This window comes from Rhamphochromis longiceps, linkage group LG8 (genome assembly GCF_057381845.1).
Source record: "Rhamphochromis longiceps isolate RC_006_pf linkage group LG8, R_longiceps_female_GT1.1, whole genome shotgun sequence".
NCBI lineage: Eukaryota > Metazoa > Chordata > Actinopteri > Cichliformes > Cichlidae > Rhamphochromis > Rhamphochromis longiceps.
Window position 1 is genome coordinate 31,368,290 of NC_140564.1, and position 25,492 is coordinate 31,393,781.

Here is a 25,492-nt window from a genome sequence, read left to right on the forward strand (position 1 = left end):
AAACGACTCGTGTTTGTGGTGAGAGCTGAAACGATTAGCCGGCTAGTCTTTATTTGTTTTTCAAGCAAATTAGCCCGAGACGTTCTCGGCTTCCTGTTACTCAGATCTGAGAAAGTGGAGAAACAGGAAGCGTTTCTTCAGCACCATCAATATACCGTGTAACATTATAATAATCACTGCTTTACTCATGGATGAATCAATTCTGGACTTTTAAAAAATAAGGACAAAAACCCCTAATTTTTGACAGATTGATTGTTATGAGGGGAAAACTCGAGCTGAGACTCGCAGACAATCCAAACAAACTAAATGCATCCGATTTGTTTTTATTTCCTGAATGACAGACTCTGGCAGATGACATTATTTGTTATCACTGAAAGGCTCCAAATGTAACTTTCTCACTGTCAGTAACTTCAGTCGTGACCTCCTACAGGAACGAATGAAAGTAAGAGCAGCTCTGGTTCTGTTTACACCAGTTTTACCTTTTGGTTCTCAAACTGTGGAGTGGGTCCAACTGGTGGGACGCAGAGCATCAGACTATCCCACTGAGCCGACGGCTAATGAAATAAAATTGAACCTGGATCCTGTTTTCTTTACCTGATAAACGTGTTGAGGTGTGCGATGTGACTCAGTGAAGGCTTGAGCTTTACACATGCAATTATTTAAAAATAGAGGAAATGATTTCCACACTCACCCCTGCAAGCCTGAGCCGGATAAGAGGGTAAGATTACTCATTTGTTTTACATTTCCTCATTTTTTGAATGACAGACTCTGGTGGATGGCACATTTGTTATCACTGACTATCACTCATTTCTCTCTGATTTCAGAAAAAGTTGAAATCCTTAAAAATCTCTCTTAATAAAAAGTCTGAATATAAAACTGTTCAAAAACGGCACTGACATTTGAGATGGTTTTCTTTTTGGCCGTATTTGATAAAGAAAAAGATAAATTATCATCTCAGAGAGATCAGAAACACTTGATTTATTTTCTTTTGAATAAATAATTTGACTTTAATCTGTCAAAAATACACCAACAAGGTTTTAGACTTTCAGATCTTTCAAATCCATAATAAGATGAGCAGAATTACCCAATAAATCATGATGTGCACAAAATATTTGTTTTCAGCCTTGACAGGGAGACAAAGATATCAGATCTGCAGTGAAAAAGATTTTTCATGTTTTTGTTAACCGAGCTTTCACTGGACTCGAGAAAACCTAAACTCCCAGACAGACGGGCATCACGAGGCTTTTGCAGAAAATTAAACGTGTTCACTGATTTGGAGGAATAACGGCAATTTCACTCAGAGATGCAAACACGGCCGCTGTGCTGAAGACGGCCCAGATCATCTTAAAGTGGGAGGTCGGCCAAGTGTAAATCGTGCTATTTATTCTTAATCATCATGAATATGCAATTTATTTTCTGCAACGGTGACTAAATGTGCAAAGGTTCCTGTGCGAACTTTACTGACATGCAGCTCGGCAGGTAACCTCGTCGATATAAATTGCTCTTTGGAAACGTGCACTTTTAGATTTACATTTTAATCTGAAAATCTGCAAAGAACTTCCTCTGGAGCAGCTCATGCGTGCAGCACAAAGCAAGCCTCGCCATCCTTCACCGTCCCATTAAATCTGCCTCCGCCCTGCAGCCCTCTGGTCTCCTAACCTCGTCCTCTTCTTCTGCAGTGGTTTTACGGCACAGTCTGAACACGAGCCCCACCACCTGCTCGTCTTGATGCAGAATTGATTACAGGATTACTCAGATTTCTGTGGAAACTACGGACTGATCGTTTCAGCTCTGCACGACTATGAATTTAGCGTACATTATTTGCACCCGAACGAGACGAGAAAACCCCGCCTTACATCCATGACGGTTAAAAAGACACACATACAATATACACATCGTATTAACATAATGGCCAGCCATGGGATTTCTGCCTGTAACACTTGTTTTTTAAAAACGTACATACAGAGAATTCAACACGCGCCCTCAAACGTTTCTAGTAAATCAATCAAACCGACGCTGACAGTTTCTGCTCGCTTTAAATTCTGCAACATTTTTGGCAGCTGGGAACGTTTCACCTCTTCACAGAGAGGACACATGGGAGTATCAAAGTGCTCTTTGCTTGATTCTTATTTCCTCCCCACACCCGCCTTCCAGCGACCCCCGACACCTTCCTGCGTTTCCCGTTCATGCCACGGGGTCAAACGAGTTCCCACGTTCCTGTCGAACGCTCTCCCACCTGACTGATCCACGTCAAGCCCTCAAATGTGGTGCTATAGTTTGCTCCATTTTTGCAGTGATAGTAAAAACCAAAGTGTGATGAATATTGTGCAGCATAAAGAAAAGAAGAGAGAGAGAGACAGCTTCATTGTTTTGTCATAAAAAACAAGCTCAATAATCAAACCTTCCACCATGTGAGACGATGGGAGGAGACGGACGCCGCTGAGCATGCGTGAACTCAGCTTTTTTTTTTTTTCTTTAAAGATGAGCAGGAAAGTCGTTTTCACGAGAAAATCCCGAGTCCATGTACAAACTGTACTACTGTACTGTTAGACGCCACTCAGCCGCGTTATCAGCTCACAGTCCTTAGTGTTACTCAGGCGGGGGGTGGAAGGTGGACTTTACGAATTTTGCTTTTTTAGTTTTGTTGTTAAAGTTTCGTATTTCGTCCAGCTCCAGTCTTGGTCCTTGAAAGATGGAAATGGAGGCGTTAGTAAAAGACAACCGAGAATATGTAACGTGCTGAAGTGCAAATATATCTTAATTTCTGAGTTTTTAATAAGTTTTGGATGTTAGTTGCAAACAGTCTCGTTTTACAGAGTTTTGATAACGCTTCACAACAATCATCATTAATAAAAGATAATATGACACCTTAGTTTACAGTTAAATATTATTATAATTAAAAACCTAATATTTGTTAACAATTAATGGTCTAACATTTTGACTTTACAACAATCATCTACAGTCTTTGATAAAACTTTACTAAAAATGGTTAAAAAAAAAAAAAATCACTGCTAACATAAGTTGGAAGTGGCAACTTTAAAGAGAGATGCACCATGTTGGGTGTGCTCTGTCCCAATTGTTGCAAGGCTTCAGATCACACCTGGAGCATTTTAGAGTGAGGTCTTTTATTTTGAAAAGCTTTTCTCTGTGTGACCTGCTCTATTGAACTTCAAACAACTTCTGTTGAGAAGCTGCCACTGGAGTGTTTCTGAAACACGCGGCAGCACATTAGTTAGAATTGCCGGCATTAATGCGAGTTGGCGGGATAAGCTTCAGCGCCTGCGTCAGAGCTGAAATGCGACCCAGCGGCGCCCCGTGCATTCTCACGGTTAGGCGTGAGACCAGTCGGACTATAAACGCTACATGTGTTTCATGGAACTGACGCTAAAGGAAACCTGAAGCATAACTTGCAGTACTGTGTTGAGAGTGCCGTTTAGAGTGACCCCGTGAAATGCACGGCTCACTGCACGCATTCATGACCATGACCGGCTTCCACCTGGTGCACTGCGGTGCGTTTCAGAAGCAGCGTTCTGTACTGCATCTCTGGAAAATAACCTCAGATCTCAAGATGCATACAGAAACTACAGAGAGAATTTCAAAATAAAAGACCCCTGCTTCCAAAATGCTCCTGGTGTGACGTGAAGACCAGTGAAGAACGGAAGAACACCTGGTGAAGTGCATCATGTTGTGCTCAAACTGAGCTGTTTGTGATGAGCTTGGAACAAAAGTGACTTTTACTGAAAGACGTTATTAAAGTATTGATCAAATTTTGGAGTCAAATGTCAGATTTATGAGTATAAATCAAGCATTATGGCTTCGAATGAACAGCAGTACTTGGTAATGAGAACAGCCTCAAATAATTGATTATCAGCTAGGATAACTCAATATATAACTAAAACATGAAGACATGAATAAATATGATTAATAGCATCCCTACCGTTTAAATAACTATCAATTTAACTATGATTTGTTTTTAAATGTTGGTTATTATAAAGTGTTAGCTTGTCATCATCTTTAATAACTGATAAAAATATAATTCAAAATGTACAATATATATTTATCACGCTAATAAATATTACTATATAATATACAGGAAACTGAAAACTCTGTGTGATTCTGTTTTCTTATCACATCTGCAAGCTTAAAAGAAACAAAAAGTTCCTTCCTTCATGACAAGACTAAAAAAAAAGAACAGCGAGGTCCTGTCCTGTTCTCCTAAATGAGATTAAAGACATGCTGACAGGCCTCAGGTCCTTCACAGATGCAGATAGGAGACGCCTAGTGCGTCTAGTTTCCCAAAGGGAAAATAAAAATAAATTAAGACTTTATGGCTGATTTAAATGCAGCCCTCTCCAATAACAAACAAACCTTAAAAGCAGCAGATAAAAAGCAGCAAACTCACCACTATGCTGTTGGCCTGTTCGTCAGCAGCTTCCTGCATCAGGCTGGTCAGCTGACTGAGGTACTTCTGGTTCTCCTGCAGGAGTCGTGGGGCAGCATCACTGAAGGAAACGCACACAATTCAGACACAATTCAGTCACATGACGCCTCCTTCATATGCACAATGTGTTTACTATCTTGCAACAGAAAGAAGAACGCCCAAGGGCAAAACACAAAGCACTGGCCTACAAACTATATATATGGCAGTATGTTCATGCTTCAGTCATGTGCACAGTTATTATTATACTAACAGTTTAGCTAACACAGGCTGGAAATGTAATGAAGAGAACAGGCTGAAATAATATTTAGAAAAATGAAAAAGATAATGTACCAACTACGAGCATTCTGAAAACACTTTTCCAAATGCAATGCTCCAATGCACAGGATCTTCCTCAGGCATGCGTCTTTTTTAATGCTTCATAAAAACAAAACTATTATGACTCAATTATTGTGCATATTCCAGGTCCCAAAAACTAAGTCCAGCTTTTGCCTGCAGTCCAGCTTGTACAGCTCCCTGCTGGTGAGCTCTCCTCCCAGGTCTGGCAGGTGCTGCAGCTCTGTTTTTTGAGTCATGTGGGTCATTTGAATCATTCTTCATCTTTCTTTGAAGATTATCTGGGAAAAGCCAGCTGGGTGGAGACCTCAGACCTCTAATAAAGGTAGACCTAGGAATAACTCAGGATCGCCCCAGGTGGAATTGGAAAATGTTGCTGGGGAAAAGAACCTCTGGCAGGAATACATGCTTAGTCAGCTGCCAACAAGCCCAAACTTTAAAAGCAGAAGGAAAAAAAAGAAGGATGGAGGGATTTCATGACACACGAGTCATTCCTGGAACTGTGACAGACATATGACAGGAACAAAGATTGCCTGTGGCGTCTTAACTCCTGGGAATCTTCTGTTGCATTGCACAGCTAGTCACAACCTTTAGAGTGTCGCGTTTTTAGAGCTTTTCCAACGCTTCAAAATGACCTGGTGTGCCAAATAAGTGCCAAAACGATCCATTAATAAACAGTTCATAGGGCTTAAAGACCTGAAACAACCATGACCCCCAACCAGCCAGCAACTGGTAAGAGAGACTGAATAAAGCTTCAGTCTCTCTGGAACATCAACAGGGAGTTGATGCACCAGTTAGGAAGGATTCACACGTTCACTTTGGACATGGCGATCTGATCGACTGCATTGATTCAAGCTCCAGCACCACAGCTGGTTAGCTTCAGGTTACTTTAGCTGTACCCATGGGCAGATATGACCTGCACTCAGCGAGTCATCCATCCTCAAATGCAGTTAAAAAAATAAAAAATAAAAAAATCAGACAACAATATGAGACATAATGAGGAAAACATACCAACATCATGTAGGAAATGAAAGATATGATTAATAGCTACTGGAACAAAGCTGTTTGTATCGTTCTCTTCTCAGTTTGAGACCGACCGAGTCCAGCTGTGGCTCAACAATCAGCCCGTCAGACCACTCAACAATTTGGCTGAGTGAGTCAAATCATGACCATTTGTCGAGAGAGGAAGATGTCTGTGAAGTCTTTTGTTTTATGTGAGATTTCCTGTATATGAACAGGAAATTACTAAGCTGTTTTTATTCACATATACACATCCACATTCACAAACAGGTACCTCACCGTGTCGACACTTCCTTAGTAATTTGGCACCAAGTGAAATAAACTACCAGCTGTTATCAATGCTGAAGGTGCTTCTGCTGAATTCTATGTTAAAGGAGTGTGAACATCTCACTTGTAGAGCTGACCCCAGTCCCAACACGGCTGAGTGGACGTTACCTGTCATTTGGCCCTGGTAGGGAGGTCAGGGGGTGCGGGGAGCTGACGGGCTGTGCCGACTGGGACCACTGAGAAACCTGCAGCAGGTTGGACGACTCGGGACTGGCTGCTATCGAGCTCCGTGACGAGTTCTGAGCCTGAAGGAGAGACAGAAACACACCGTTACAGGCAGCAGTAAAAAACACGCCTCCCCTCTCCTACAGCAGGAATGCAGGCGGCACACCCTACCGCTCACTCTGTGTTTGGTACTTTATAGCAGCTGAGTCTGAGGAGATCACAGAAAGTACAACAAAGCTCACCACCACTGGGTCCGACAACTGCAGAAAAGGGAATCAGAAAATGAATAAGTGAACTTAACCTATTCCAGGATATTACCAGGATCCAGCTCCAGCAATTAGAGGACTTCCTTTTTTCTTTTCTTATACACCAGTACACTAAATTTATCTGAGCTGGATGCTGATCAGACAAAACTTCTGATATTCTGTAGAATCAGAGAAAAGCTGATGACATTTTATTCTTAGTTGTACATAAATAGTTTTATCCAGCAGTTACACAACTTCCCCCACTTCTTTGCATCATGCCCCACACTACATTTCAAAGACAAATGAAGTCACAAACTTGGAAAAAGTAGACCGGGCTGCTAACGACTGATGTAGATTTACTCACGCAGGCGATCTTAAGTAAGTGCCAGAACTCCCTCTGTCTCTTGATCTGCATCTGCATCACGGTGTTGTCAGCGTCCTTGATGTTCTCCAGAGTTTTGTCAATCCGGGGAAACAAGTCAATGATCTTCTGTTTGCTGATCAGGATTTTACTGTTGGGGTGAGACAAATCAGGGAAAACATAAATGATGTTTTCCACCGTCACTGTGACTCTTTAGACAGACTCAGTGTAGACCTCACACCGGGGATGGATTCAAGTTCTGGAGTAATTTATGCTCCAAAAGTTTCCTCCTCAGCAGGGAGGGAGTAACTGAAAATTCAGGGGGTAAAGTCTGCAGCTTAAACTTTCCTTAATACCAGCAGACGTTTTATGTGTTTAAGAGCCGTCACTTCTTTATAAATCAGTGGGTTAATCTAGGCCCTGTCCTCACATACATGGGATTTTCATCTACACATAAACATTATTTCATGTCACTGAACTTTAGATAAACTCCTTCCAGGGTCAAGATTTCTATAATCTCTATTTCTGTGCTTACTTGTGGGCGAGGAACATGAAGACTTTTCTTGCAATATCAAGGGTGTGCACTGTGTTGTTGTTTGCAGGCTTTTGACTGGTCAACATGAATCTATGAATTGGGGTTATAGTGTCACCTTTTGCTTTGGCGGCACTTGATACTGTTATTTGCATTTTCATGTGGATGGAGATGAGTAGGAAAACATCTGAACCTGTGGATTCAGCATTAACCTGCCCTGAGAGAACATATAAGTTCCTCGAGATAGGTTAAAAAAATAAAATAAAAAATAAAAAAAGTACTACAAATATGCATTACTAGTACCGTGGCACTTAAGAACAAATAAAAGTGTATGAGACCACAGATAATTAACAGTAATCAGAGGTGTAAAGCTCAGGGTGAAATCAAACTGTCAAGCATGGGTGGACCCTCACCTGAGGTGTGTGAACAGATCTTTGAGGACTTTGTCTTGGTTCTGGACTGTCTGGATGATGGCCTTCACCATCTCAGAGCTGTCGCAGCTCACATCAGAGTCAGGTACTAACCAAAGGGGGTGGGGGGGGAGTTTAAACAACACCTCAGTTTAAAGAATGGATTAATTTCTCTTCTGATTTCAGAGTTTTAAATGATCCATTCAACGTTTCTTACCTTTGCATTTCATCTTCAGTTGCTTGTAAAGTTCGATTGCCTTTTCTTCCCTGCAAAAAATTATTTTATCACATTAAAATGTTCTTCTTTGAATTCTGAAGCTAAGCTCATGATCAGATTACTCTCTGAAGTTGCATGTTTAAAAACACCACTGGTATCCTCTCCATATGTGTTGAAGACAGGCACTGGTCAGAACTTTCACAGCAGCACCAAGGACGGTTTTTAATTTAAAGTGGCACGCTTTCAATCCAGTGCATGATGTGACAGCAATTCACAGGATTTACAAAAGAAAAAGTAGTAAACTTTTACCCAACAGCAAACTAGTTTGATCGACTAAAATGTAGAGCAAAGTCTTTTCCCTGTGGAGTGAAGCAAGATGCATACATCCAGGTGAGGTTACACCAGCACTTCAGCACTTCATTAAGCTGTATGAAACTTCAGCCACATCCCTTATCTTCACTGCGATTATGTTTCTTTATTAACTTGGTGATATGTTGAGGTCTGGCCTACATGGGGGTTTCTGCTGTATCATTTACTGAAGGAGGACAGCGAGGCTGTGGTGAACCGGGTCTTTAGACCCTATGTTACTAAAAAGAGGAAGAGCACCGAGCCCATCATTATGTCTCTACTGTCAACAGTCAACACCAGGATCAGAAACTTTCCCACAGAGCCAAGGCTAACCTGGTGAAAACACATTTTTTAAAGAAGGGGCACTTTAAGCTTTCACTGTGCACAGCTGCACATAACTGCAATGACCCCAGTTAGAGTTCAGCTGGGGCTCGTTACTGCATCTGGTACTTCCTAACGTGCGTTCAGACCAAATGTGTTCAAAACACACAAATATTTCCTTCCCACAGTCGACAGGAGAACAAGGAGGAGTACAACCAACGGCTGGAATCAAGTTACAGTCACATATTTTCAGCAGTTACCACAAAATGCAATAATTTCACTCACTTTTCTCCAAAGCAATCTCCTTTTTCCTTTTCCCTGCTACTATCTTATAAAAAAAATTCGAATAACACAGCTCTGTCCACAAATGGAGCCAACAAGCTTGGCCTTCGTTTATTATCAGCAATGGCGTCTGGAGAATCTACAGACACGATTACACTCATGTACAGAAGGAAAAGACAATGAGAGGGCTTGGAGGAAAATAAATGAAATCCTAGGACTTCATGCTTATTCCCACTGAGTCAGGAGAGTTCACTCTGTGAGAGATTCTGAGGTGGCAGGCTTTGATGACACAGCATGAAGTGGATTTTTCACTGAAGTTGGATATTTGAGCTGTGGATGGGGATTTGCCTCCATTTACATCACCTGACATGTATTCTCATTAACGTTGCTACAGACTTTGTAGTCCTGCATAAACTTCACTTTATGTTTGGCTGAACATGGTTGAAATGATGATGTTATCTCCGGGTTAACCTGTTTTAATTAATTTATTTGTTTATTTTTAGTATAAATAAAAGATTTTAAGCCAATTTTAAACACTGCCTCTCTGCTCCCGACCTCATCTTTATAAATTTTGATGTGACAAGCTTAGTGTCTTCGCATCAGCAAAGCTTTTATTTTGGAGGCATTTTTCCAACCGTAGAGAAACGTCTGCCAGCTGATGGTCAGTCAACATCGAACTGTTTGCTGTACCTTTTCTCTGCGCGTGTTCTCAAGATCTCAAAGTAAATGAACTTTTTCACTGACAAAAATCTGCCAAGCTCATGGTGGCGTGGTTAGTGGTCTAAAGTTGCCTCACAGCAAGAAGGTTCGTGACTCAAACTTCCTGGTCAGCTTCTCATTCTTCACCTTCTTGCCTTTTTAAGTGCTGTTTACACATTTTCCCTGTGCCTGCATGCTTTTTCTCCACAGTCCAAGTTTATTAGTGTTTTCTTTTACTGGACTTGGGTGTAGACCGTGGAGCTCACGTGCCCCCTTTATATGAGTCAGCACAGCTTTTTTTACTGAGATAAAGTCTCACATCATGACTGGCTCTAAAACTCTGAAGTCTAAGGAGCTTGGAAAGAAAAGCGACTGGATTTATTTAAAGGAGAAATAAAAGAAGTCCTTAAATTACCATGGTGATGACTGAGAACTTACACAGTGATCTAAAGTCAAAACTTTAATTTATACTGCTTTGAATCGCTACAGAGTCTTTGTAAAGTGATCCTTTGTCATTTCTGCATGTAGATGTGCATTTTCTCTCTTTAGAGATGCAACATGTGGTTACATCTCTACGAAGGTGGATGTAAGGTTACAGTGTAAGTTATAGCACAGGACATCAGAACAGGTTGTGGTTACAATATACCTACAGTACAGATTTAACGCAGACGTACAAATTTGCTTGTAAATAGTCTGACTTTTAATACATTGCTGTTAGGAAATACTGTCATCATGGGGTTCGTTTAGATTAACACGTCACCGTCTTTTGCTGCCTATGAGGAAATTCCAAGCTAGTATAAAGTCACAAGCTTTACACAAACTTTTGTGGAATGACTAAAACTTCCTAAAACTAAATAAAACGAATAAAAGTTGCCGCAATGACAAAGACCGGGAAACTTCCACTAACTAGATAAAGGTAATGAACGTATGCAGGGCTTTTGTTTTTCCCCAGTTATTTCGTCAGTTATAAGCGCACAGCTCAGAAACAAACGTGCATGTTGATAGAGGATTTTTAGAGACAAAAAAATCGGAGTAAACACGTTAAAAAAGTTACTGGGGAAAAAAAGGAGAACACATAAAAATATGAAGATTTCTGTATAATTAAATATAGATGTCAGTTTCCTTTATGATCACTGTGGTAAGGCAATTGGGAGCATCGCACTGAAATAAAACATATTTGTCCTTCACGTGTTAAATGCCTTTCAGCATTAGTAATGTGTCCCATATTCTTTCACACAATTGTCCTCTTTGTCCCACATTTATTTGTTGCGATCTCGACCTCTTAGTCATGAAGGAAGGTTTTTTCTTCCCTCAATGTTATACATCTGTTTGTTCGTCCAAACAGAGCTGGAAACCTTCTGGAAAAATTCTCCATCATGACATTTATGCACACCACACAACCATCCTTACAAACTGGTGACTGAGTGGACTGTAAACAGGCAAGAAGCCGGGAGTCAAATTTAGATGCATTTCCATGTGCTCTGTACACAAGTCCAAAGCATGTTGCAAACATTCAAAGTACATCAGTATACAGCCAAAGTGTGTGTCATATTTGAAATATTTAGTGTGCATGTAAATGTATTCATGATGTAGGATTGTTTTTGGCACCGTCCGGTCATTTCCTCAGGTGAAGCGGGGACAACCAAAGTGTCAAAATCATCTGTAGACACCATTATGCACACCAACCAAAAAGAATCAAAGGCCAACAAGTGACTGTTACTTATGTCTTTTAAATTAGGTGAAATGTGGGATTTAGATGGCTCTTGATAAATGTCCACAGATTAAATCATCTCAGGTTAAACCCTTTTAATACTCACAGCTGCTCCATCTTGTCTCCTTGGCGTCGGGCATATGGGCTCCTCTGTAGTTCTACTATCTCAGAGTGCAGAGCCATGATCTCATCATCCAAATGGCTCACCTCTGCCACCTGCAGGACAGACAACGGATCAACCAAAGGCTGCTTTCGGAAGCCTTTGCACTGGTAAACATCACAGTGATTCCTACACGTGTTCTTTATTAAACTGAATTTAATACATTTATCCAGGCAAATGTTTTCATTAGCAAAGTGCTTCGAACTGAGCCTCCTCAGTGACTGTGATCCTGCAGATGAACATCAACTCCACCATCTTGGGCTGCAGTAGGTGAAGGTAGTCCTTGTTCTGGTCTGCAGCCCTCACTGTAGGTCAGGGGATCACCTAAGAAGTGACTTTGGAACCAGAAGAACTACTCTCACCAGCTGCAGTCCAAAATGAGAGCAACCTGGTAAACCTACTGCAGTAAACCAGTAGGAAAAAACAAAAAACATGAAAGAGCCTGGACTAGCTGGTTAGCAACTACCAGTCTGTATCTTATTTTTAAGAGATGAGTTACCTGAGCAAAAGCTGCAGCTCTTTCTTCGTTCTCCTGCCAGGCTTTCAGCATCTTTTCTGAGGCTTTGGACAAATCAGACAAATGTGAGCTCACCGAGCACCCTACAACATGTTTACTGAAACAAAGAGCAAACAGCTGCCAGCAAACACTCACATATGCCATAATGCATCTGATCGCTGTATTTTTCCAAGTCATATTGGATGCTACTCTTGAAGAAATCCAGCTTAGCTTTGAGCTGCTGCGAGAAGCCGAACATGCTGTTTTTACACCTGGTCAGGTTGGTGTTGTAGCGGAGGAGGCTCAACCTTGAGGGGGAAGGAGGAGATGGTAAAATCAGAAAGCTCCAAGAGGAAGGCGGAGGACTGAAGAAGACAGGCTGACAGTCCAGCCACAGCTAAAGCTTCCAGAGGAGCAACAGTCACAAGCACCAGAGTGTGAGGAGCAACACAACAGAAAGTTGAATTCAAACTAGGACTCGGGAAGAATTACACTGGAAAATAAGCAGAGCTGAAGGGTGTGTACGACACTACAACTATATTCAGCTGACAACTAAATCATTGCTCTAAATATTCAACCAACAGTTAAATGTTGGAATAAAATTTACAGAAAATGTTTAGATGGGTTTCTTCAGGGCTCAACTTTAAGGCTTCGAGGTAAAAATAATAAAACCTGGACCAACAAATGCAATTACTAAAACTATTAAATGTTTTTTTTTTGTTTACAAAAACTTGCAGATAAATAAGGAGATGCTGGGATTCCTAGCTACTAAGCAGAAGTCGTGAGTGTAACAAAGAGAAATGATTTAAATAGCATAAACAGAATTGAGAACCGGTTTCAGTTTTGAACCCGTTTTAAGTGAGCCACCGTGCTGAGACTCGGTGCCCAGCGCCTTATCACTTTCTTTCATAAATGTTGGTGTGTCACATTTCAAAACAATGATGTCAGCCTAATAACAGTTGGCTTTTTGTACACATGAGTCACCAGGAAGTTAATTTCTTTCCTGCTCCATTTCTACACTTTGTCCACACTCAGAAAATAATGCAGGTATCTAAAGCCTGTGTAAGTGTGCTGCTGGATAAGAGCAGAAATCATAATCTATTTTATTTTGGTTAATCTTGATTAGTAATTAGGATTACTTCATAACTTAGTCCACAAAAATATCTTTTTAAAGGAGATTTCTTGGAACTCAATTTAAATAATAATAAAAAAACACCACATAAAAACCATAATTTTGACCGTACGGCCCATCCTTTGAGGGCAACCACCGACAGACGGGAGCAACATGTGGCCCAAACGGCAGTAGGCTCACGTGCACTGAAAAACCAACATAGTAGCCACATTGAGAGAAACAAGGAACCAAGAGTCAACCAATACCTCACACAGCACGTACAGAAGTGGATTATGCAAGAGTAAAAGGAATCTGGATGCAACCATTAATGGTCCACTCACACGTTCACGCACAGTACCCTTATACCACTTTCAGTTCTTCTGCTTCTGCTTTTTTGTTCTGGCTGGTGCTGAACATAATTGTTTAAAATTATGAACTAAAATTAAAGTCTAATATAAACAGAGCTACTGATGCACTACTGATACTGATGAAGTATGGTGTCTTTTCATCCGTAGCAAACACAGAGTATTATTTCCTCCTCAGAAAAGAAAAACTAATATTATTAATTTGATATGAAACTAATATCGGTCGTTTTATTTCTGTGTTTGACAATAACTATTCTTCACCAAAACCACAACATCTGGTTGTACGCTGCTAGGATGTAACATAAAACACTCTTAATGAAAAAGCTCAACTTACACTGTTTAATATTTAAATAGCACAGACGCATAAAGCTGATGTTATTTCTGAATCCTGTCATGGATTCACATTGTAAACCATGATCTGGGCTAAAGCACATCACACACGATTGTTATGGGACTCACATGGCAGCTCTCTGCCCCTGGAAAAGTCTGCTGTAGTCGTCTTTCAGGCCACAGATGTAGCTCACAGCTTCACCCCACACCTTCTTCATCACCACCAAAGGCAGCTGCGTCTTGGCATCTTGCACTGGGAAAATAAAAACCATGAAAGTTTTTATACAGAGCAGAAGAGAGCCAACACTGTCATGTAACAGTCCTTTTCATTTCAGAAACTGGAGTCACTTCATATGAACTCACCAATGGTGTTGACTTTCTCAGGCAGACGTCTGGCACTGAAGGGGCCGGTGTACTTGGTGATGCTCTTATCAAACAGGTAGACAATGTAGCTGTCCCACCCTCTCTACACAGGAGGAAAGAAAACCATTACAAAGATCTCAAGTAGTGTTTTTACAACTCAAGAGAGTGACTTCAAGTCTCTCAGAATAGATGCAGTTAGAGGGAAATGAGTCATGATTATTGATAGATGTAGATTTTTCTAAACACCGTTGCTTGATGTTGTATATGCTCCAATAAGCAAACCAAAACATAGCACAGGTTGTTTTTTGCTTCTTTTTTTTTTGCAGGTAACAGAACGTAATCATGCATGGGTAAAACAAACAATCAAGATTTTCAGCCCTGTGATTTGTGACAGATCGAACTGATTTACAGGTGCTGAAGCAGACACTTATAGGTGTCATATAGTGACGTAAACAAAACCCTAGCAAACCCCACAGTGATTCAAGACTACATCATGTGATATTTATATATTCATGTTGCTGTGATCGTATGGATTATTTATTTATTTAATAAAAAAAAACTTTGGTAAAGCCACTGGTGTCACAGGCCTGAAATACTTTCAGTTTAGTGACCCTCCACCACTGGTACTGCTGTTGGTGCACAGATAAAACACAGCTACATAACATTAAGTGAACAGATGGACAACACGGCCCTTTGTCACGGACACCCGATGTAGGAGAGACAGGATCAGGCCAATGGATGTATCCCAAAATATAAAGACAGCATGGCCAGGGATAACAATCAGTGAGGAACACCGCCAATAAGCTGCAACTTTAGCTCCTTGGATAACAAGATGAAGATGATGATGATTTTTTAATTCATCAAAAAACTCAAAGCTGTTATGTATGATTATTTTAATAATAAGTTATTGTACATCATCACGTGTGATTTTAGATTTAAAATCCTTTCATTCATCTAAACAGTGGTTAAATCAACGCACCACTCCATCCAGGACACACTGTGCAGCGGGCTTCCTGGGGTCCAGTGACACTCCCGTCTCCTGCAGCAGTTCCTGGTTCACCACCTCGATCTTGGTCTCAGCTTCGATGCGCTTCTGCAGACTGTGGAGACTCTCGTCAGGAGTTAGCTGGAAGGAGTGGACCTGCGCTGTGGTCATGTTCAGGATGTGGACGACCTGAAAACAGAAAACCCGTCAGTATAAACTAAACTACTTCGTGATCTATCATTTTCTGCAGTATGTATCGCGGTACATGGGCCAGCAGAGGGCTGCAAGAATCTAATTATTCTTAATATTGATTAACTGCTGCCTCACCAAAGAGCTGGAATTAATTTATTACTAAAAACTGGCAGATGGGGAGGGCTGTGACAGCCGAGGCCAGCCAGTTCATTTTTATAAAGATTTCAAGTTGTTAAATGTTATGTTTGGTGAAAGCTCTAATGTGTAGCATAAACTGGAAATACTGGAATTCTTATTAACAACCCTCACTCATCCCAACACACTTACACCACTTTCCCACAAGAAGACAAAAGAAACCAGAACATGGATTTGGAGAATTGCTACACAAACAGTACAATACATGTGTGTGCTTGTGTTTTGACAGCATTACTCCACTGAGACTTTTGGCCTCTGTTATGTCACAGAGAAGATGCTTTTAAATGAGGTGGGATTACAGGATTGTGTCAGATATGGGGAAGAATATAAAATCTCCACAGCACTGAAACATTCGAGATTTTGTTGCAAAACCAAACTGAACAAGAACCCAGTGGTCACTGTGAATGAGGCCTGGAGCTCCTTTGCGTAGAAGCAGCCCATCACTAATCACATATTTACGGTAGAGTAGCGAGAAGGAAACCAGAACAAGTGAAATCCTCTGGTCTGGTTTATCTACCTGCACAGTTTATAATGACGTTTGTGAAGGACAATGTACAGACTCTGCATCACCTCATCAATACTGTTCCTAAGTCAGTTTTTCCCTATTACAGGAACTGAGACACTAAGTGGGAGAAAGTAAAGGATGGGTATATAAAAATATGGGTAATCCTGAGCACAGAAAAACAAAAACAAACATTTCCCCATTGGCTAAAAAACAAAAAACAAACAAACAATCAAGGTTTCTATTTCAATATTTCTAACAAGACAACAGAAGTTTCCAGACCAAACTCCCTTAAAAAAGGTTGGCATAGAGTTAATCCCAAGAAGATCCGAGTCCTCAAGTATGGGTCTAAATATGTACATCACAAGTTTGCAAGCTTTACTATCAACATTTATCGCCACAAATCTGTAAAGACCTATAAAACATATTCAAATGACTAAATAACCTTTGAACATGACTTGTACTTCTATATCTATAATAAGTTTTTCTGGAATTTGAAACATCATCAATAATCAATATTGTTTAGTTTTAAAATGATTTCTGATACTAACAAAACAGAAAAAAATGTGACAGATTTTTAAAAAACGCTGCGTATCTCTTAGCATGTTTAGGCCTCCTTTAAATGTCACTTTGGATTTTACCTGTGTTTGTGTAAACTGCAAAAACCTGCCGTGTGGGTGGTGACCGTTAAGTTACGTACAGGTGACCCATGTTGAATGTGACGTGCGGAACAAATGCAAACAAACAGAGAGCATAACAATAAAAAGAATTTCGATTTATAATAAATCTTAAAAAGAAAAATAGATGACAATAATTCCTGTATGAGTGACAATGATGGTGCACAGCTTCTTTCTTTCAGATTGGCCCACCAAACATACAAACGCTACAATCAGTCCAGTGAGATTAGCAGTAAAATGCCTAAAAGTAGTGAAAGCTTCGGTGGCAGCTTTAGTATTGCTTGTCTTTATAATTTTAAGATGAGAAAAATAAAACACTAAAACTTTCTAAGGCACTGCGTGTCATTGCAAATTACTGACTGAAGAGCCAGCTCTTCCAGTGCCTCACCTTCATAATCAGTATCTGATCAAGGAGTTCAAAGCACAGGGGTTTCTTGGTTTCATGGTTCACTTGGCCTCCTCTGTGCACTGGATCCCACTTTAACATCAGCTGAAGCAGCGCCTCCATCGGCTCCAACAGCGTCCTGTACAAAACCGGTTAAAACATTTAAAACAGGTCTTCAGGGAGGGTAATTAACAACAACCACAGTTCACATGCTCTCGGCTATTTTGCGTTCCATTTAAATTACTATAGCACAACACCATGAAGAAACTAATTTGTCCTCACAGGAGACAAACAGCTCAATAAAATAAGGAAATGTCTCAGTAAAAATGATTGCAGCTGACCTGCTGAGATTGTTGGGGTAGGGGAGATGTGTGGAGAACTTGACTTCTCCGTTTAGTTCTTCTACTGCCATGATGTCTTTTGGACCTTTATTCCTCACTTTGCTGGCCCTGAAGACAAGATCAGAAAGGATCAATACCAAATTCTTTCAATACAAAGTACTAGAAGTACTTAGAAGATGCAGTTCTCAATGTACCTCAGTCGAATTAAAGCACAAACATGTGATGTAGAATAAAATCTGACGTGAGAACAGAGCTGGGCTCCTGCATACTCTACTCAGACATCTGACTCATCTAATTTCCAGTAGCGCATACATTAGTGACACAGACTAGGATCAACTTACCACTGCACAGGTTGCAGGTTGTGTAGGAATGGACGGAAACCGCAACTGCACTCGAAGATCATTGTTCCGAAGCTCCAATAGTCCACAGTCACAGTGTACGGTTTATTCTCAAAGAGCTCAGGAGCCTGGAGAGAGGAAAAAAAACAACAACAGTGTTTCGTGTTTTCATAAAACACGAAGTGATCTTTTTTAAAGACTTATTTGGCATTTCCATCCTTTATGTGACAGTAGAGTCGACAGGAAAGTAGAAAAGGGTGGAAGGAATGACCCACAAGAAATGATCTCAACGTGAATCCACGGCCCTGCAGCAGCCGTGGGTCAGCCACTCATCCAGGTAAACTGTAGTGGAGCCCAGAACCTGCAAATTGGCTATTTTTTTTAATATATATATTAATACAGTCATTTTTATGTATTTAATGAAGCCATCCAAAGTGTTATCTTTTGTATTTACACCCTCAATATTATTTCAGAGTTACAGGCTGACTTTGTACGTAGGGGTGAGTTGAAATGTTACCATTTTTATTAGTTTTTACTTTTTGAGCCTTCATGACATCTTTTTCAGAGAAAGAAACAAGATGTAAAAATATAAATAAAAAATAAAATAAATAAACTGCCACTATATCAGGTTAACATCTGATCCAAGTATCACAATCTATAATGCTACAATCTTGGTTTTTTTTCCATAGCCACCTTTGAGCATCAGTATCATGAGATGCCATCATATCTGTAAGAAAACTGCACCAATTCAATGTTTATGACACAGACAAGAGACGAGCATTGCCACCCTGGATGTATGTTATGTTTTCTGATAGTTCACTGGAGAAAAATGAGTTTTTTAAGGGTTATATCACCATGTGGTTGGTCAACAAGTTACATCATATGACAGGTCTGCTTTTTCACCTACAGGCTTGTCTTCTAGCCATGATGTGTTCTAAGTCAAGATAATTTTCTGATATAGTCATATTCAATTATTTAACACTCCTGAATGTAGCCCGTGGCTATGAGTTGAAAAAAAAACCCAATACAGGTGTTCACATTTTTAATTTATTAAAAAACTTTTAGTCCTAAAAAGGTTTTTCACAATTCTTTCAGCAAATCAAAGGGCCTAAAATTATAGAGCTAGTGTCTCGAGATCAATATACTGATGTTATTACAGAAATCAAGCTGCCTATAAAGAGGTGAGGTGGGAGGCACAGATTGATTTTTCAGAATGACCCTGTTCAGTCATTTCTATAAAAAGGTAGAAAGTAAAGTCAAGGATTTAAAATCTATAATTACTATAACACATAGCACATAACATACACTATCTGAGGATAAATAAATGTTTGCTTTAAGTGTTTACCAGGTACTGAAGTGTGCCAACGAATGAAGTGCACAGACTCCCCTGGTCCAGGTCTTTAGCATAGCCCAAGTCGATAATCTTGTGAACCAACTGCAGAATAAAAAAATAAATTAAAAAAAGAGTATATTTCAGATGAGCAGTCAAACAGAGCGGGCTGTGAATGAGAGGGAGACGGGTCTTAATGTGGACATACAAGGAGCAAAGATAGTGAAGGTAGAGGAGTTTAAATACCTGGGGTCAACCATCCAAGAAAAACACACAGTGCACAAGAGAGGTGAAGAAGAGAATGGAGTGGGTGGAGATGGGTGTCAGGGAGGGTTTGTTTACAAGATGGTAGTGAGACCTGCTGTGATGTCTCAAGACTGTGACACTGAGAAAAAGACAGGAGGGCGAGGCGAAGATGTTAAGAGCGACCAGGATAGACAGGATTAGAAACAAGTACATCAGAGGACAGCTCAGAGTTTGAGAGGCAAGGCTGACAAGGGATAGTAGATATATTGGATAAAGGATCCTGAAGATGGAGCTGCCAGGCAGGAGGAAAAGAGGAGGACGTCAGACAAGATTCATGGATGTGGTGAAGGAGGACATGTAGAGGGTTGGTGTGACAGGAGAAGATGCTAAAGATGATATGGAGGCAGATCTTCAGTGGCGACTCTTAAAGAGAGCAGCTGAAAGAAGAAGTAGTCAAACAGAGCAGTCAAAAAAAGGGAAGAGTAGCTGGTTTACCTTCCCGTTGATGTCTTGTAGCACAATGTTTTCCGGTTTAAGATCTCTGTGTATGATCTTGTTTTCATGGAGATACTGGATACCGGATCCTGGAGCAGAAGTCAGACTTAATCAAAGCCAATGACATGTTAAAAGAAGAAATGTCTGAATGAATAAGCCGAACAATGCACATACCAACATCATTAAGTAATGAAAGCACTTCACTTTCTTTCAGACCGCAGCAGTTTTCAGGTTTGCTCAGCACCTGCAAATCAGGAAAAAGAAATCCTATCAGAGCTGCGGTATTTTTTAGAACATGTGACCAAAGGGTGAGAAATGTTCTGAAATTAAGAAGTCTGATATGATGTGCTTATTTTCAAATTCTATTTATCTTTGTGTGTATACTTAATGAAATGTATGTCTTATATAACTCACTTTAAACAATCTTGTTGAAAAGTGCTATATAGATAACATCAGCTAACTTCACACTATCACTCCATATATTACCTTCTATATATTGGTCACTGTGTGCAGTGGCCTCTATATTTCACACTTTTGATTTTACTTTATGTGAAATTCAGGAGCGGGACCACACTCCAAACACTACCTGCCTCACACACCTGTTTATCATCCTCTTTTATAGGTGCCAGGCTCTGGTCTTGCTCACTGTTTCTCATTAATCTGTTGCCTTTGTTATCTTTAAACATTTTTTTTTTTCATTATATTTTGAGTTGTGGTCAGGGCTTGTGAAATATGACCCTGGTCAGTGACTTAAATCCACATACCAATAAAGGCTTCTGATCCTTACTTTTAGCCTGAATTTATTCACATTTTGTCACACTGGAGCCACAGAAAGCACGCTGAATTTCCTACTAAAAGCTTGTTCGCTGTGCACCCATGACTCCCCACAAAACTATCATTGGACAGAAAATATTACAGCTCTCTGGCAAAGTCTGCTGCATATTTTTTCTGATTTCTAAACTCTCCAAATAATATCAATCCCATCTAAATGACCCCCCCCCCCTCACCTTCCTCAGGTCTCCTCTGGAGCAGTACTCCATGGCCAGCAGTGGAAGATCATTTAAGGCTATGGGCTCCACCTCCTCTGGGACCTCCTGGGCTGTCACGATATTGATATGATTTAACCTGAGTGAGAGATATGGAACCACATTACTTTTTAAAGACATCCAGACAGACTTCTGCACAGTCATCCACTGTCTGCATAACAGTGCAACTCATTCTTGCATCTGCAAGCCTGTGGGTTTCACAAATTGATTAATAACTACCAATAACTGTGAAGAAGATCACACTGTATAAAGCCAGAGTTCTCAGAAGGCCCACAACAAGGAACAAGGAAAGAAAGCTCTAGTGCAAACTTAATTTTATCTGTTCACACATTGTGTCATGCTGTCTGCTTGTTAAGTCTAACGTCATTCACCATTTCCTTGTGTAAAACTTCCTTCAGCTCCAGATTGCTCCAGCTACAGATTAGTTAGGCTAATATAAGCACATTATCACCATGGAGATGTCAGATGAGGGTTGAATCACTTTTGTTTGTTGCCAGATCAAAGCGGACATCTCAAATGATTTAATATTCTTGGTAATAAATATCCTAAAAGCAGACTTATTAATTTTTCAATCTGTACTCTTCTTCTTTCGGCTGCTCCCATTAGGGATCGACACAGCAGATCATCTGTCTCCATCTAAAACTATCCCTCATCTTTTTCTCTCACACCAACCGTCTGCACGTCTTCCTTCATTACATCCATATCTCTCTGTGGTCTTGCTCTTTTCCTCCTGCCTGGCAGCTCCACCTTCAACATCCTTTTTTCCAATATATCCTCTATCCCTCTGATGTACTCTACTCTAATCCTGCCTTTAACATCTTCCTGTCTTTGCTTTGTTAGCTGTAATTCCTTCAGTGTAAAACAGACTTGGAAGCAAATGAGGATCAGGCTACATCAACAACACAATACATTTAAATTCCTTTGATGCACAGCTTGAGCTGCTGTAAATACTGCACACCTTCATCCTGCAGTGTTAACGAAAACCAGCTTAGCAGGTTTCATATCCAAAAGGTGATCCTCAGCAAAGAATCTGTATCACACTTGGAGCGTACTGCAATTACATGAATCAGACAAAATGTGGTGCTTAAAGTGAATTATACACCAAAACTTTGAGCATAACCTGATATGGAAGCCAAAAAATTAGTCCAGCCAGCTTTGCAAGGTGTGTCGCGTTCACTGTCGCAAAGCTGGCTCTCTTTTTACCTGGTTAGATCACCATGGTAACAATGCTCACTATGGTTATAAGCTGAACATATACCCTTGAGTTTCGGTTTAAAACTCAGCTTACAGCACCACATTTTCACAGATTTTCCAATTTTCAATATGATGAGTATGATACAGATTAGTTTTAGAGTATTAGTATGCAACTTGCTGAGCTGTATTTCATTGACATCACTGAAAAAAAATAGCATGTATTTATTTGATGATGGAGATAATGCATAAATATATTTTTATGCTTTATAAACATCTGCTCATACATCTGTTTTACAATTCAAGAACACAGATTATTCTATTTTACTTTAATGTTGACACAAAATAAAATAATTTCCACAACAGCCGTGACTGTTATGAACACCCTCATTTTGCAATAATGTGTTTTTAACCTTCTAAGACCTAAAGTGCACATTAGAAATATGTGCGCAAAGAAAGGCTCTTGCAGACACTCCACAGGTCAGGCTTGGTAGTCATGATTTGCAAGTGACTTGGATTAAAGTAAGGATGTGAGCGCCTCACTGTCTCGGATGAGCCCACCCTGGATCCAGTGTAGGACATAGTCAGAACAACTGGAGATACACCAGAATGCAGGAGGGCCAAAACCCCATTCTAGATATTCTGCCAGGGTTTACTTCCCTTGCCTCTTGGGAGCAGTGCCATTTATCCACAACTGGGGTAATATATATTAACTTCTCTCTTGTCCTATTTGCACAACCAGTGATGCATTTTGCCACTTTATTTTTAGTATTCTTTCTAGATCTTTATCCCACACTCATCTAACAACATCTGACTTTAGTAGCCATCGCTTCATTGGTCAAGAGGAATGAAATTTATTCTGGCTAAATCATCACTGCGATCTTCATTATCTCTGACTGGGTTTTCAGGTTTTGTCAAGCCAGGTAACAAGAAAGCTGAACTTGATTCAAATGGCACTTTTGTGTCACCTTTATGACACTAACAAGTGTTACATACAGATGTGACACGTTTAAATAAAAGCCACTAAGGAAGGAAAATAACAAAAAATAAATACCAACTTTTTCATGATCTGGATCTCTCTGCCCCATCTGTCCCTATTCCTTGGTGTAAGCTCCAGGCGACACATTTTTATAGCCAGTTTTTCGTGTGTTTGCTGCAAAACAGACAGCAGACATCACATTATTATACAAATACAGTCAAGGAAAAGCAGGTGGTGATTACTTCAAAACAGGCCATTTCAATTTCCAGCACCCATATCCTCCTTTCCTAAGTTACGTATAGGGTTAGGAACTCTCCTGGCTGGACACTCACCATATGCTGATAGAGGTAAACATGGGCAAAGCCTCCCATGCCCAGCCTCTCTTTCAGTTCCCAGTCCCCCAAGTTCTGGTTCTGCCTGAAGGGAGGTCTCTCCATTGTTGTTCACGCAGCCTGTACCGGAGTGTGGGAATTATATTTGAGTCACGCGACAGAAACACAGCAGACCCTGTCAGTTTATTAAGTGACTGCGCTGTTTGGATTATCACATAAACCTATCAAACACAGGGGCAGGGCTACATACTGGAATGGCTGCTAGGCTAATGTCAGCTCGATGACTTAGCAGGAAAAACGCTACCACTGACGTTTTGTGGCAGTGTGACACAAGTGGGCTGCCTACTCATAGACAAGACATACCCAACTCAATATACCAGACAACAAGATACACATTTGTTTTTCATATTTGTCAACAAACAAGCAGCTAGCTAACAGCATAGCCAGCCAGCCAGCCAACGGTAGCCCTACTAGGAAATAGACGGAGCCGGTTATTAGCTTCCTTGCGTTAGAATATGAAGGCTTCTCGGCGCTTTTTGACACTTACCTGTGGTTTCTATGGAAGTGTCATGAGCCGTGTGCAGTAGAAAGGTGTAACTGGAGTGTGTCTTGTTTTCAGGTCAACGCAGCACCGCGACACTGGACTTCCCCACATAAACGTCACCAGAAAGCCCGGCTGTGTCTCTTGAAAATGAAACGAGGGTGCGTTCAAAAACACAACGCCCACTGCGTTCAAAACACTGTCAAGACTGTGTAAAAGCGGCATTGTGTTTATTTTAAGTCGTGTGTTTTTATTCTGGGGTCCAATAGAGTTTTGTTGATTCATAGTTAAACAAAATACATATTTATACTGCCCCAGAGTCTGCTATGCAGCTCCCCCTGTCCAGCATCTCCCCGAACAGCTCCTGGCTCTTAAAGCCCGCCCCATTAATGCCCACTTTTTCCTGATTGGCAGATTTTGCGGAAGCCTACAGTGGAGTGCTTGTGAAATTACTTTTAAAATAATACTGCCATATTGGTCATTCTTCCAGTTATATTAGCTGACTACTGATACATGTGCAAGGTGTTCATTAGTCTGATCTCAAATTATCTGTGACCAAAATCTCTGAGTTACGTTTTTTAGCACTAGAAAGGTGTCTGGTAAGAATATACAACCAATGAAGGTTGGATGGACAGAAACATTGTGATTTAATAAATATTCCAGCTGTAAGTGAGACAGTTGTTTTATGAGGCTTACACCTGGTGCCAGAACTAAAACCTGACATAAACCCAGGCAGGTCCAGCAGTGGCTGTGTGACCAGTCTTATTCTACCAGCCGTTCTTTGGACCACACATGAAGGACGGTTTTCTTTATTTTGTTTTATTTTTGTGTATATGAGGATTTTTTGTTTGTTTTTTGCGTATGTTACTGGGCCAGACCCAATCTGCTTTGTGAGTAAGCTGAGGACACTCAGATTCCTCAGCTGCAGAATTAAAACATTAATTTGAATCTTGTGCATTAGAGTGGAACTTGGACCAAAATGGCAAACTCCCCCAAGAGCCCCAAATGTGTACTTTGTGACCAGCTGGTTTTAATAACACTTAAACCCCTGTGAAAAGAGGGGTTGCATAGACTGTTAATAAAAGATGGCAACTGGCTAGATTTTTCAGTCATTTTCCCCTGGAGATGTGTTAATAGAGGCAAAAAACAGTACATTTTAGCTGATAACAGTATAATCAGCTCCTTGTGCACACCAGCGATGGATCTAATACCATAATTAAGATAAAAAGTACATCAACATAAACTCTACTCATTGTGTAAAAGAATCACCTGTTTTAGTGCTGTATTATATTAATGGGTCATTCAAACTCATATATTAACATGTACGCTGTCTTTTAATACTGCAGCTGGTCAAGGTGGAGCAAATTTTTAAAGCACTCTATTTTATAAGCACATGTTTTTGAAGTCTCACATGTGAAATTTGTACAGAAGCATTCAACTAATGCACACGACTAAAGCGCTTAAGTACGGCACTTTACAT

General features: G+C 40.4%; 1 protein-coding gene across 1 annotated transcript; it reads right to left on the reverse strand.

Annotated features, from left to right (window-relative positions):
- Positions 1 to 24,359, reverse strand: LOC146664051 (inhibitor of nuclear factor kappa-B kinase subunit alpha-like). Its single transcript, XM_085417061.1, has 22 exons — positions 24,019 to 24,359; positions 23,472 to 23,591; positions 23,219 to 23,313; positions 20,931 to 21,048; positions 20,098 to 20,167; positions 19,924 to 20,012; positions 19,198 to 19,287; positions 17,856 to 17,980; positions 17,515 to 17,622; positions 17,177 to 17,312; positions 15,217 to 15,411; positions 14,238 to 14,340; positions 14,004 to 14,127; positions 12,225 to 12,376; positions 12,072 to 12,133; positions 11,519 to 11,628; positions 8,052 to 8,101; positions 7,838 to 7,943; positions 6,896 to 7,043; positions 6,230 to 6,366; positions 4,403 to 4,502; positions 1 to 2,684 (listed from the first exon to the last, which is right to left on the reverse strand). Exons 2-22 carry the CDS (start codon positions 23,574 to 23,576, stop codon positions 2,619 to 2,621), a joined length of 2,289 nt encoding a protein of 762 aa, XP_085273187.1. The 5' UTR covers positions 23,577 to 23,591; positions 24,019 to 24,359; the 3' UTR covers positions 1 to 2,618.
- Positions 24,360 to 25,492: the final 1,133 nt, after the last annotated feature.

What these genes read in the sequence shown, in the direction of transcription:
- LOC146664051 (XM_085417061.1), bottom strand. Translation starts at nt 23,576, where the DNA reads ATGGAGAGACCTCCCTTCAGGCAGAACCAGAACTTGGGGGACTGGGAA. An exon ending in TTCATTACTTAATGATGTTG is followed by an intron (nt 20,013 to 20,097) that starts GTATGTGCATTG and finishes CTTCTGCTCCAG; the next exon opens with GATCCGGTATCCAGTATCTC. An exon ending in ACTGAAGATGAAATGCAAAG is followed by an intron (nt 7,944 to 8,051) that starts GTAAGAAACGTT and finishes CCCTTTGGTTAG; the next exon opens with TACCTGACTCTGATGTGAGC.